A 14,487-nucleotide genomic window follows, 5' to 3' on the forward strand; every position below is an offset into this window, starting at 1 on the left:
TTGCCTTGATAGAGAGACTATGGCCTTGGGAGAATTGAGATGGGCCCCAATGAACTCCAACTCTTCTACTGGTGTTAGAGTGGACTTTTGTGCATTTATTTGGAGACCTAATCTCGTGAAGAGGGTCATTGTCTATTTGGTGGCTTGTAATGCTGCTTGCCATGTTGGTGTTTTCAGCACATAGTCGTCCAAGAATATCATCATTCCGTTTCTGCGGAGGTAGGCAGCAACCACTGTTAAAACATTCAAAAAAGCTCGAGGGGCATGGATAGGCCAAAAGGAAGAACCTTGTATTGGAAATGTTCCTGTCCAATATTAAATCATAGAAACCTCCAATGTGAGGGATGGATTGTTATATGAAAATATCCATCCTGGAGGTCGAGGGCCGAGAGCCAATCCCCTCTTTCTAGTGCTGGAATTATGGTGCCTAGGGTGACCATTTTGAAGCACTGTCTCTTCATGAACTTGTTGAGTTACCGTAGATCGAATATGGGTCTCCACCTGCTCAACTTTTTCTTTGTGAGAAAATAGTGGGAATAAAAATCCCCTCCCTTCATCTCTTGCTGGAATGGGTTCTACTACTCCTAGATGTATGAGATGGATTACCTCCTGACAATAGATATTCATGAGAGGGGTCCCTGAAGAGGGATGGGAGGAAGGGTGGGTAGGGGGTTTGAAAAGAAAGGGGATGAAGTAAGCAGTTTGTATGATTTCTAGCACCCATCTGTCAGATGTGATGGTTTTCCAGATTGGATAAAACGGAACTAGGCAATCTCTGAAAAGTCAGGAGAGAGTAGACATCTTCAGCACATAAAGACGTGGAATTCTCGGGCCCTCAACCAAAGCTTCAAATTTGTTGCCTGGATGTCGATGGCTGCAACACGGCTGCTGGAAGAATAGGCTGTCATCTCCTCAACGGCCTCTGTGACTCGTACTGCCAATGTTGTTGTGAATACGGAGTGTGGCTGTAATGTTGAGAAGCATAGTAACTCCTCCGTCTTTTCGTGGGTCTAGGTGTATAAATCCCCAGAGATTGGAGTGTTGCCTGTGAATTTTTGAGCATATGCAGAGTCATTGGTCTTTGCGGCAAAGACTTTGGGCCCCTCGAATGGCAAGTCTTCGACCGTGGATTGCGCTCCCTAGGGAAGCGGAGAGATGGAGCCATGAGGCTCTTCTCATCGCCACTGTGGTCACCAACCACTGATCTTTCAGCTGTGTCTGCAGAGTCCAGTGCAGCTTGGAGGGCTGTTCTAGAGATGAGTTGTCCCTCTGATACAACTGCTGTAAACTGTTCTTTTTTTCCTTCAGAAATAAAGTCAATAAATTCAGAAAACTGTGTGTAGTAGCTGTAATCATACTTTGCCAGCAAGGCCTCATAATTGGCTATCCGGAGATGTAGTGTAGCCGAAGAGTAAGCCTTGCAGCTGAAAAGGTCAAGCCTTTTCCTGTCCTTACCATAAAGTGTGCTCTTCAGCTGCTGTTGTCTGTCATGTTCACGGAATGCATCAACAACCAGTGAATTGGGTTCTGGATGGGAGAAGAGCAAGTCTGTGCCCTTCACTGGCACATATTTTTTGTCAGACTTCTTGCAGGTTGGAGGAGCAGTTACAAGGGTCTGACAAATGGTCTCGACAGGTTGCATTATCACATCGTTCATAGGTAAAGCAATTTTGGAAGAAGAGGATGTATTCAAGATGTCCACTAGTTTGTGCTGTGTCACCTGGACCTCTTCCAGAGAGATGTCCAGTGAACTCGCTACCCTTTTAAATAGGTCCTGGGATTGTTTGAAATAATCCCCCATATTATGGGGAAGAGGCATGACGGTGGAGGCACAACTCTTACTGGTGGCCGCTCTCATTTTTTCCTAAAATATTTAATTAACTTTAGGAAAACCAAATACACACACACACACACGTCCAAATCATTGTAATTTATTGCTAGCTAGTAAGTCTGTTGTGAAAAGTGATCATTAATGATCTGGAGGATGGCGTGGACTGCATCCTCAGAAAGTTTGCAGATGACACTAAACTGGGAGGAATGGTAGATATGCTGGAGGGTAGGGATAGCATACAGAGGATTGGGCCAAAAGAAATCTGATGAGGTTTAACAAGGACAAGTGCAGAGTCCTACACTTAGGACGGAAGAATCCCATGCACTGCTGCAGACTAGGGACCGAATGGCTAGGCAGCAGTTCTGCGGAAAAAGACCTAGGGGTTACAGAGGATGAGAAGCTGGATATGAGTCAGCAGTGTGCCCTTATTGCCAAGAAGGCTAGCGGCATTTTGGGCTGTATAAGTAGGGGCATTGCCAGCAAATCGAGGGATGTGATCATTCCCCTCTATTCAACATTGGTGAGGCCTCATTTGGAGTACTGTGTCCAGTTTTGGGCCCCACGCTACACGAAGGATATGGAAAAACTGGAAAGAGTTCAGCAGAGGGCAACAAAAATGATTAGGGGGTTGGAGCACATGACTTACGAGGAGAGGCTGAGGGAACTGGAATTGTTTAGTCTGCAGAAGAGAAGAATGGGGCTGGGGGGGGGGGAATTCATAGCTGCTTTCAACTACCTGAAAGGGGGTTCCAAAGAGGATGGATCTAGACTGTTCTCAGTGGTACCAGATGACAGAACAAGGAGTAATGGTCTCAAGTTGCAGTGGGGGAGGTTTAGGTTGGATATTAGGAAAAACTTTTTCACTAGGAGGGTGGTGAAGCACTGGAATGGGTTACCTAGGGAGGTGGTGGAATCTCCTTCCTTAGAGGTTTTTACGGTCAGGCTTGACAGCCCTGGCTGGGATGATTTAGTTGGGGATTGGTCTTGCTTTAAGCAGGAGGTTGGACTAGATGACCTCCTGAGGTCCCTTCCAACCCTGATATTCTATGATTCTATGATATTAACAAACATACAAGTATCATTTTTCACAGCAGACTTACTCAGCCCTAGGGATGAAATTAAGCCCTGGAGGAAGGTCGGGGGGGAGCCAGGCGAGATGGGGGATGGGTGGCTTAGGGAGGCAGTGTGGGGCTGGAGCCAGAAGCCCCGCAGCCAGAGCTGAATGTCCTGGGGCCTGAGGACAGGGCCCAGGGACAGAGCCTGAAACCATGTGGCTGGAGCAGGCCGGTCGCCACACAGCCAGAGCCCAGAACTGAATTCCAAAATCCCGTGGATAGAGCCTCCTGCCCCACCACCCCAGCACTGAAGCTCAAAGCCTGAGCCCTACCGCCCCTGGGAAGGTGGGGACCTCACCAGCTGCCTTCTCCTACAGCATTGTGCCTCAGCTGACTCCAGATGGTGGCCCCAGCAACTAAAGGCAGTGCATCTAAGAGAAACTGGGAAGGGAAGGTGGAGGGCATGCTACTTTGCACCCCCCCCCCCCAATCACAGCCCAGGAGGCTGTGGCCACAAGAAAAGCCCCTAGCGGTTGCATGCAGCCATGGTGGCTGCATTTGAGAAACACTGCCATAGGAGGCCAGGCGAAGACGATATGAAAGTGGTCCCCTGCCTAATCTGCCTTTGACCATCAAATAGCTAAAAAAAAAAATTAACTAAAAGTTGTCCTCTCAGAGAGAAAAAAAATCAGAGAAGGGAGAATTGCAGGGGCCTTTTAAATATTCCAAAAATCATTGCAACTCAGCAAATGAAGTTAAGGCTCTTAAAATACAGGTCACATATTCACTAAAAAAGAACTGATTGCCAAACATAGTAACACGTTTCATGGATAAGAGATATTATATACAGAAGGGGGGGGCGCGACGGACACAAAAGCAACTACTCTAAAGATGCAGCAGTTTAAAAACATATTTAAGTGTATTTAACAGCTACAATAAAGGCCGAAGAGATTAGCTGGGCTTAATGGCTAGTTAGATCATTAATCCCTAGAAACCACCCAATGCCTCACAATCCTTACTAGTTATCACGCACACACACCACCATTGTAGTCTGGATAAGCATACTGAGATTTCTGCTTATCTCAAGTACTTTGGTCTGAAAAATTCAGGTTGCAAGCCTCATTGTAACAAGTGACTTCCTAATTTTGGCCATGACAAAAATATGATATCAGGTTCACTTTATTTCCACTTCCAAAGTGAGCGCAGCAATTGAACAAAACCTGAGAGAGAATTTTTTTTTAATATATAATTTTCTGAGTTTTGGTACAATTTGGTCAATTTATTTTACCTAAGGTGAGATTCACCCATCCTTAATTACAACCCAGAATGCTACCACATCTCAAGAGCAATACTTCAAGTCTTTTTCCTGATCATAGACTCATAGACTTTAAGGTCAGAAGGGACCATTATGACCATCTAATCTGACCTCCTGCACAATGCAGGCCACAGAATCACTGACCACATTCACGTCCCATGAAGATTCCAGCAGGTGGGATTATACATGAACTACTTTGGATGACCATGTACAAAGCTATAAAGCTAATATGTTAATGGTGCAATAGTAAGTTTTAATGTATTAAAAGTATATTAAAATATGCTCAGTGAATGGAATGTCAAAATACACATGCAAGTGAAAAAGAACAGTTTACAAACAAGGACAGATTTTCTAAACAGGTATGATAACAGAAAAAGCTATTTACTAGATGGTACTATATACACAACAAAAAATACACAAATGTAATTCAAACAAAAATCAACTGATCATGCTAAAACAAAAAAAATAGCAACGTGCAAAACTAACAAAGAATCACTATTTCCCTTAGATTAAAACAATCACAATTCAATGAACATTAGAAATATATTTATACTGCTATGTAACATTACAGATAAAGACATGAGTATAAATCACTCTTTGGTCCCTGTGTTTGTACATTAAAAATCGTTTAACTACTGTCATCTGTTGCTGTAAACAACTGAGGAGTATGCCCAAAATTACATTGTTGAACTGATCTCTATGTACCATAGTTAGCAAACATAAGAAGATCATCACCAAAAATTAAAAAGATTTCAAATATTTTCTTCATATAATACATCTGTTCTAGCTATCTGAAAACAGAATAATTCTTCCTTTTTTTTTTTTTAAATAGTGATGCATAGCTAATAATCAAATATAGCTGGTATTTAAATCTTGAAAAACCAACAGAGCTTCTATCTTCAAGTTACAAGAAAGTGGTTGAAGTTTCTTCGCATCAATTACCATATTCAGTCATTTTTTTTCCAAAGACCAGAATTGTGTAGATATGTTGCACTTCTACACTACTGTGAAAATAGTGAACAACATCATCAAGGGTATTCATTTAGTGTCATTCACATAAAAGATGCCTTTGTCTTGAAATACTGCACAGTACTATTACAATAAAAGAAATAACACTGTCCCAAGAAATTTACTCAGAGGTTGGGTGAATTACTAGCATGCGTAAATTCTAGAATACATTTTTCACAAGATGGATTATAAAAAGTCCATTACCAATTATTACATGTATACGTTTCATTTTGACTACAGCCATTTTTGATAATAAGGGCCAAAGAGTGCAACAGCCATCCAACTCCCAAAAGCAGTCATTGGAATAAAACTTCAGCGCTGAAACTGATTTATTTCTTTCAAAGGCACAAGGCTACTTAAGATGTTTTCCCCACTGGTAAATGCTTGTTCATTCAAATGTTGTATTTTAATATGGAAAGGCAATAAGTTAACACTGTACTTTGTGACAAGCTATTCATCCTCATGTCTCCCACACACAGGAAAGCAGTTAACAAGAATTCTCTCTCAGAGCAGATAGTTTTGTCCTATTGACATCTGGTGAGCCACTTTGACATTATATTGAATGGTCTGACTGCCTACTGTTGCTAAGCATTAATACCATATAGACATATAGTACATATAGACAACTGAGCAACTCAGACCATATTTTAGAGTGTGACAATTCTGTATGCAACGTATTTATTTTTTAAACCTAATACATGCTTGAGCTAAAGATCATTCAACAGCTGATCCTAATATTGCAGAGGTTTCCTTCCTATGAAAAATACTGACCTATATCATAAGGAGGCGCACATTAGCAAACACTTTACTGGCATCTCAATTGAGGTGAGAAGCACAGTTCACCATCAGTGAAATCTGAATTTTCATTCAAACTTCTGAACTTAGTAATGGCTTCTTTTGTAGTCACTAGCTTAATACAGTGAGACTGAAGATGTTAAATTGTCATAAGACAACAATGTTATGAATAGAACAGCAAGTTAGTTAGATGTGCAAAAAATATCTGAAGTCTAAAATGCAGCTTTCTAGTGAAAGCTAAAAAGTCTTGAAATTATTCAAGTTACTGAAGTCTATGCTTTAAGAAAGGAATTTTTAGAGCCAGATAAAATGCGGTTCCAGATTTTGTCATGTAATAAGAATTCATTACTCCTCCCAATACTTCTGTTGATTAAACCACTGCATCAGATAACCAAATCTGTTAGTAAAAAAAGCCATGAGAACAAGCAGTAAGAGGACAGTAACATTATTTAAATTCCTTCCCCTAAAATCTCTCTCTCCAAGGCACATTAAATTAAAAGGAATATAACTTCAGTTATTTTATTAATACTAAGGGTTTGGTTTTTTTTAAGTCAGTGACTTGACTACCTGCAATCAATAATTTTTTCATACATTAAATTAATGAGAAAAATGTAAATCATTATCTACAGATATGGAGAAGTAATTTAATGTTGTCCTGGAAAATAATCTCTATCTACTAAACTGCATCATCTTTTTATGATAAAGTATCAGGTGGGAAGAAAAAAATTAACTGAAAAATAAATTAGTATTTGACACGTGTGTTTGTTAAAAAAGCAGATTCAAAGCCAAAATACTTAAACCTATATTTTGACTTGTGTTCTCGCCTATGTTTGGAAAGTCCATGTAGCTCTGCATATTTTCCACAAACAAAAATAAGTGTTTTTAAAGAACAAAGTTATTAATATCAGCAGCCTACCAATTATGAATAATAATTGATAAACCAATGTATATGGACGAAATAATGGTAAAATCAGACTTTAATTTACTGTATTTTGAAGAAGTGAGCTAAGTAATTTTTAAGTAACCATTGTGACAGTGTCCTTTTGATAGTGCTGTTTCAGCAGGCCTGGAATAATCTTGGACATCATGACAGAAACACCTTTGTTGCATAAGCTGTCCCTCTCTATGCACACATTTATTCAACTGTTGTAAAGTACTCCATTGAAGCAGCATATGAATGATTCCCTCTTTCCTCACACAGACCTTCTTGGCTCTTCTGAATTCTGCACTCCTGTAATATTTTAAAATTTCTATTCTCTTTGAAACATTTTATATGTGCCTTTTACATGCACTTCACCATTTTTCCTTTTAAAGTAGAAAGAACACAAGTCTACTGAAAGCTAAAATATCTGAAAACTCCACATATCTAATTATTCCAAGGATAAAATGTGTTCAGAAATGAGGAAGTACATGCATTACACTATTGTTCGAGTTTTGATACTGATGGACTGGATCTTAACTTTAAACTTACCATTTTTGTTCAGCAGAATACCAGCACAATCATGTACCACACACAAAAATATTTCTTAAAATCCTTTCAATTTTCTTTGTTGTTTCTTTACTTGTTTTTTTAATTCTCTTTCAGAGCCTAGATTAGGCCATGTTTTAAACATTAGATGTTTCAGAATTAAAGACTGGTTCTGGTTTTTAAATATCATTAAAAAAAAGATTTAATTGCAACAAGTAACTTCTCTGACATCACACTGGAAACAACTTCTTTCCTTGAAGATAAACAACAAGCACCTTTTTCAGAAGGGTTAATGAATACCTACATTTCAAACAAAATAATTTATGAACAACGGAATAATTTAAATGTCATTTCTCAATACACATAATAGATTGTACTTAGTTTGCCTCAGTCTGCTTGATGATTTTGGGACTGATAAAATACCAAGTATATAGAAATAAAATAATTAAATCTCTTTTCTATAGGTGGTGAACCTCACAGAATTTCTTCACTTAAGATCTCCTACATACAGTGCTAACCACATTAATTTTATGAAGAGAGCTGCTGCAGTCCTATATCCCAGTAATACTCATGTACAGTTCAAAAACCAAGTAGTTACTTCATATGCTGAATGGGGTAACACTCAGCACCGAGTAGGAATCAGTTAAACTAATGCAAGTACCTTACTAGTTTACCTGAATTAATGTGGAATATATTCACAGCACTTATCTTCAAATGTTCACACTATCAATAGTTAAAAAATTAAACTTCAATTTTGGCACATGTACCGATTCTTCAGAAATGTCCCTGTATTTCAACATTGTTAAGAACAATGATCTCATCATCAAGCGTTAACCTGATTGGCAGCTCTTCAAGGTGCTTTATCTCACAGCTTCACATACATTAATTGCACCTTCCCTGTGACTGAGGCACATAAGGTGCAGAGCAGTAGTACAACAGTGTGGACACTAGAGGGCAGTCCTTTCCCTTTTGACTGAACTAGATTTGAAGTAAAGGTCCCATATGCTTCCTGTTGCACTAATCCATGTCCTCCAGCCACTGAAGCCACTTTCAGGGAGCTTCTCTGCAGACAAAAGGTTTCCTTATATCAACTGACTATTTTCACAGAAGTCTCAAAGTGTAGCAAGAATCCTTGAAAATGAGATAATCAATGTCAGTACTGTCTGTCCAATTCCAAATACCAGTGCTTCCAAAGGAGCCATATTCTTCCCTGCTACTCTGTAAATTCCAGCTACTGCTGCACCTAGAATCACAAGAAAAACATGTGAAATTGTATTACACGAAGAAAAGGTCAAAGCGGAGGTTTAAGATGATTAAGATCAGGTCTCAGAGTATTCTATTACCAAACCTGTTATCAAACTATTACTACAGAATTATTAACACCAATTTGCTTTACTTCTCTTGCTGTTATGATCGGCATTAAGTATAGTTTCCCAGCTGAACTGCATTTTTTAAAAACCTAGGAAATTACATACACACAAATGTTCCTAACTTTCAAACAAATATACTTATACATCTATTTTATGTATTTATTTTTGTAATGTTATGTTTAGCAGTTTCCCCAGACATTTTCACACTATTTATCTCTGTTTCTCTGTTCTTTACTAGTATAAAGAAGCCTTGCAAAATTGCCAAGAAAATTTAGCAGCTGATACATTCTACTTGCATCCCCTTACAACAATGCTTATAATGAACAAAATAATAGTTTTATTCACTCCATCAAAAACATCTGAATTTTGCAAAGCACATGTACAGTAAAATATTTATATCACCCAACAATGTTCTACATTTCAACTGGGCTCCCCATAAACTATTTTCTAGTGAGACTAAACTCAATTTCATTATAGCAAGTCAGTGTCATTCTGACTTACCAATGTTAAAATCTTTAAGAGTTGTATTAGAGGTACATAAAAAAACATAATACTAGTAAACATTGCAATATCATCCTGCAGAATATATGAAAAAAATGTAAATTTAATGTTCCATGCAATGTTGAATAGCAAGGAAAGAGTTTCTCTTGCACTACTGTGTGTGGGCTTTCATCAAAAGTCTGTTTAGTGCCAAGAGGCCAGGATGGGTTCTGGGTAAACTAAAAAATAGAATACTGTACTGGAAATTAAGAAGACTTCTGATAGTAACTCCTTTCCACCAGCTTCCTTATGCTAAATATCACATCACACACACAGTATGTGATGTTTCAACAAATCAAGGTCAAAGAATAAAATCATGCTGTCTTATTCACGAGTGATGTAATATGAGTAAAAGTGACATTATTAGCAGTGAACAACGGTTGGGAATAACATCCACTGCTGTACCATTGATGAAGCTATGAAGTCCTGCTTACCGTACCTTTGCAGTCTATCAGCAGAAGAATATAAGAGCCTACAATAGTTTTGTTAAGATCAACTATTTTTTTTATTTGATATCCCATGTGCTAGTGTGATTTGGATCACAGTAATCCATTTTCATTGCACTTTATTTTCCATGCCTACAGAAAACATATGGAGGGCATCCCATCATATTTCAGCATGAGAAGAAGTTTCTTAGAGGAATAAAAGGTTGCTGGAATGGTACACATTTAGTATGGAAAATTTACATGCACTTTATTACAGTTAAGTACTTAAAGATCACAAGGAAAAGATAAACAACCTATTCAGGCTCCAGAATGTAGGGAGAACATATGGACACTATTTGACATTAATGAAGATAGGTTTAGTTTAAACATGAAAAGAGCACTTTGTAGTGTCAATGTATGATGAGATGGTCTGCCAAGTAAACAGAAGCAAGGAATATTAACTTTAAGGAAAAACACTGCTTTGAACTAATTCTCAGCAAGTACATCAGGCTCAACGGATCTAATTATGTATCTAATTTGGCGCCTTCCAAAAACAGAAAATCTTGTTTTCATACCAACCATAGTGCATGCCGCTATTCCAAATGACAAAGTACTATGGTCAAAACAATACACTCCATAGGTATTGCTGGAGTTGGTTAAGTAAAAAGGGATTTTTTTAGTTCTCAGAAAAACTATTCTGTGCTGCCATCTACAGTTTCTCACCAGAAATACCACGCTAATATTATTTCAACCACCTGGCACAAACTCTTTCCTAAATGTTTCTTGCCTATTCACTGTCAAAATCAAAACAGATTCTTTAGACAGAGCCCTTTTTCCTGCACTGGAGAAAATTTATTTTGGTGAATGCAGCCCAAACTGAAATCCAGCTGCTTGGTTTTAACAAACAGCATTCCTAAAAAATGGACTCAAATTCTAGTCTCTTAATAGTTGGGACAGAGACTGAAGAGCTCTGGAAAGGCTTGCAATATTTAGGTGAAAAAAAATCATTGCTGTAAAGCTCTCAAACTTTAGTAGTTTGAGACACTTTTAATCTATTCTTGTCAAATTGCAAATTAGGGTGTGTCAAGCAATTTGCATTTTATAAACACAGCACAATTGGAATGGAGCCAAAAAACACACTGGTTGAAGTTTGCCAACCTAATAAATAGAAAAGTGGCAGCAAATAAGTAGGGGAGAAAAGAGAGAAAATAACATCTGAGGAAAATATGTATCCAAAATTCCTGCATCTAGAACACTGTGGCAAGAAGAAAACAGATATGCATGACATTGTCCAATGCTGTTTAATCAATATTTTACAGCTTCTTGTCTACAAACATTAAATTCCATTAGACAACTTGCAAGCTCTGTCAACATTTAAGTGTAGTGCATTTAACAAAATGTTCCTTCTCCTGGCACAGAGATTCCGGACTTCCAGCCAAATAGTGGGACAGTATTTCCCAAATTACGATTTCTTTATTTAAATAAGCTACTCTACATTTCCCAAAAACAAACAGATGCAGGAGATGTGAAATGTAAAATGGAGACTCAGGTTGGTCTTGTCACCTGGAAATAATGACTTAAATTTAACCTACCTGAAATACAATACTAAACAGGAAAAGGATGGAATACCTCAATTCACATCACAATTTGAAATGCAGTAAACTATTAAGAAGGAAAAAAAATCATTTCATGGCCATAGCTGATCTTAACAAGTTTACTACAGCCTGCTGGGCTGGTTAAGCAGTGTTCTCTGCCACTTGCCAAAACATACAATACCTGCTAATAAAATTATTTTGCTCCTCTCGTATCTTGATTAGCAGCTAGTGATGCAGAGTTCTAAGCCACCCCTTGGAAATGATGCACTGAAAGATTGAGGAGTCCAGCACATTCAGAAAACAGGGATTATGCATTTTTTACACAAAACCAAATTTTGCCTACTTGTTATAATTTTTTTCCACAAGACAGGGCTGCCAGACAATCAACTGAGTTGCTCCTCCTTTTATACATAAAGGAAGTGAATCAGTTCCAATAATAAAACAGAATATCTTTAAGTTCCAACCCCAGTACCACATCTCTCCAGCTTTAACTATTGCAATACATTAAAAAACACCTTAGGTAAGTGTGAAGCACCGTAAGGGCCATCTAGAACATTCTTTAAAAAAAACATTTAAAAAAAAAGGCAATTCTGGATTGGGACGTAAACTGCAATGAAAATACCCTTTAAGGCATGGGAATCTAAAGGCTTGCAATAATTATGGTAACTAGTAACTTCCTGAATGGGGTGGCAGACATCTATCAGAAATCACTGCCAGTGTATGGACAGAACGTGTACAGTTTGGGAGACTTTATTCTTTTGCTTTTACTGGACAGCAAAGTTAGACAGAGGGTCATTCTGAAACATCCCATTCTTGCCTGAGACAGGGAGTATGTTGAAGAAAGAGAATGTTTTAAAAGTAGGGCTGACAAACGATTAAAAAATTAATTGCTATTAAAACCAAATTTAATTGCACTGTTAAACGGTAACAGAATACCAATTTAAATTTCTTATAAATATTTAGGATGTTTTTCTACATTTTAAAATATATTGATTTCAATTACAACGCAGAATACAAAGTGTAGACTGCTCACTTTAATATTATTTGTATTACAACTATTTGCACTGTAAAAAAGATAAACAACAGATAGTGCCATATAAAAGTCGAAGCATGATGGAGCATGCAAATATTTTGCATATCTGGCACATAAATTCCTTGCAATGCCAGCTGCAAAAGTGCCATGCGAATGCCTTTTATCACTTTCAGGTGACACTGTAAATAAGAAGTGGGCAGCATTATCTGTTGTAAATGTAAACAAACTTTAGCAATTGGCTAAACAAGTAGGACTTGGTGGACTTGTTTTACACTGTTTTGTTTTTGAATGCAGTTCTGTAAAAACAATAATTCTACATTCATCAATTGCACTTTCACAATAAAGAGTTTGCACTACAGTACTTGTACGAGGTAAACTGAAAAATACAATTTCTTTTATTTTTTACAGTGCAAATATTTGTAGTTAAAAATATGAAGTGAGCACTGTACACTTTGTATTCTGTTGTAATTTAAATCAATATATTTGAAAATGTAGAAAAACATCCTAAATATTTATAAGAAATTTAAAGTGCTATTATTAACAGTGCAATTAAAACGGGATTGTGATAAAAATGTTAATTGAGTTAATTTGTTTTGAGTTAATCGCTTAAGTTAACTTTGATTAATTGACAGTCCTATTTAAAAGGCTTGTACTTTTACAATTGTTTGAATACTGACTGTCAAGAACAAAATTGTGTTGCTGACGCTGTTACAGAGCACCAGGGAATGTGATAAAGCCAGAATCACCACTCGTTCTCTTGTTACCTGATTTCCTGACCAATCCTTGGAGGGAATGAAATGGGAAAAAAGGAATAGGGATGACATTTTGCCTATAACTGAGGTAGGGAGTCAATGGCCTTGGTTTTGTGGTCCCTACACCTTACCAAGAGCCTTTTGATTTCAGTTTATCCAGTTTGCAAAGAGATCTAGATCTTAGCTCATCCCATTGAGATTACTCCCGTAGTCTACTGTGGTTCTGTTCAACCAATTCAATTTTAGTGTTAGAAAATTCCTTATATGGGCATTGTTTTAATGAATGAAACAAGTTTCTGCCCCTTTGTTTTTTGGGGCTTTACTCCAACTCTTAGGCTTTGTCTGCATGATAAGTCATACCAGTATAACTAAATCAGTTTAGAACAGATTTAGTCAAATTGGTGCAACTTCCTTGTTTAGTATCAGAGGGGTAGCCGTGTTAGTCTGGTTCTGTAGAAGCAGCAAAGAAGTCTTGCATCCGAAGAAGTGGGTGTTCGCCCATGAAGGCTCATGCTGCAAAACGTATGTTAGTCTATAAGGTGCCACAGGATTCTTTGCTGCTTCCTTGTTTAGACTCTTATTTTGCTCAAAGAGTAGCTTTTTGTTTTAGCTTAAGCTGGTAAGTAATTGACTTAAGCTAAATGAATAATGCAGTCAAACCAAAATAGGAGGTTCACATAAAGGGGTTGCATCAATTTAACTAAATCATTTCTGAACTGCTTTAGTTATATCCATCCAATTCTCACACAGACAAGGCCTTAGTTCCTCATTTGGGTCCAATGATTGGGTGATTAGTGAGTGGAGAGGTTTTTTCTTTAGAAGAGAGGATTTCCCACTTGTCAGAAAAATGCTTGTCTGTTTAGCCTGCTTCTGATTGCTCAGAGGTCTAACTCCTTCAGGGCAATTGTTTCCTGTCACAGCATAAATTGGTTCAAAGCAGGCATCCAAGACATTGAGGTTATTGGTGGCCTAACCACCAGGGGAGTAGGAAGTAGGACAAGACCAGCAGAGCCACTGTGGAAAGCCAAATGCAGAGCAAACCATTGTGAGACTAAGGCTTTGTCTACACTACACAGCTTTTAGTGACACGGCTGTGATGCTAAAAGTCTGGCAGTGTAAATGCTGTTTGTCAGCACTTTTGCTGACAAAATACTTCCACTCCCTATGAGCGGGGTTTGCGTTGTCGACAGGAGAGCACTCCTGCCAATGAGCTGTTTACACTGCTACTTGCTGGGACAAAACTTTTATCTTTCGGAGGGAGAGGGGGGCTTTTTTAAGCACCTGTGAATGACAAAAGTTT

General features: G+C 38.0%; 1 protein-coding gene across 1 annotated transcript in view; it reads right to left on the minus strand.

The window, feature by feature from the left end:
• Nucleotides 1-4,154: 4,154 nt before the first annotated feature.
• TMEM170B (transmembrane protein 170B) overlaps nt 4,155-14,487 on the minus strand; it is a 32,298-nt gene continuing 21,965 nt past the window's right edge. The window contains exon 3 of the mRNA XM_045007710.1: nt 4,155-8,715. Within this exon, the coding sequence (XP_044863645.1) occupies nt 8,585-8,715 (131 nt within the window). The 3' untranslated portion in view covers nt 4,155-8,584. The remainder of the gene's footprint in view (nt 8,716-14,487) is intronic.

The sequence above is a fragment of the Mauremys mutica genome, chromosome 2, assembly GCF_020497125.1.
Source record: "Mauremys mutica isolate MM-2020 ecotype Southern chromosome 2, ASM2049712v1, whole genome shotgun sequence".
Lineage (NCBI taxonomy): Eukaryota > Metazoa > Chordata > Testudines > Geoemydidae > Mauremys > Mauremys mutica.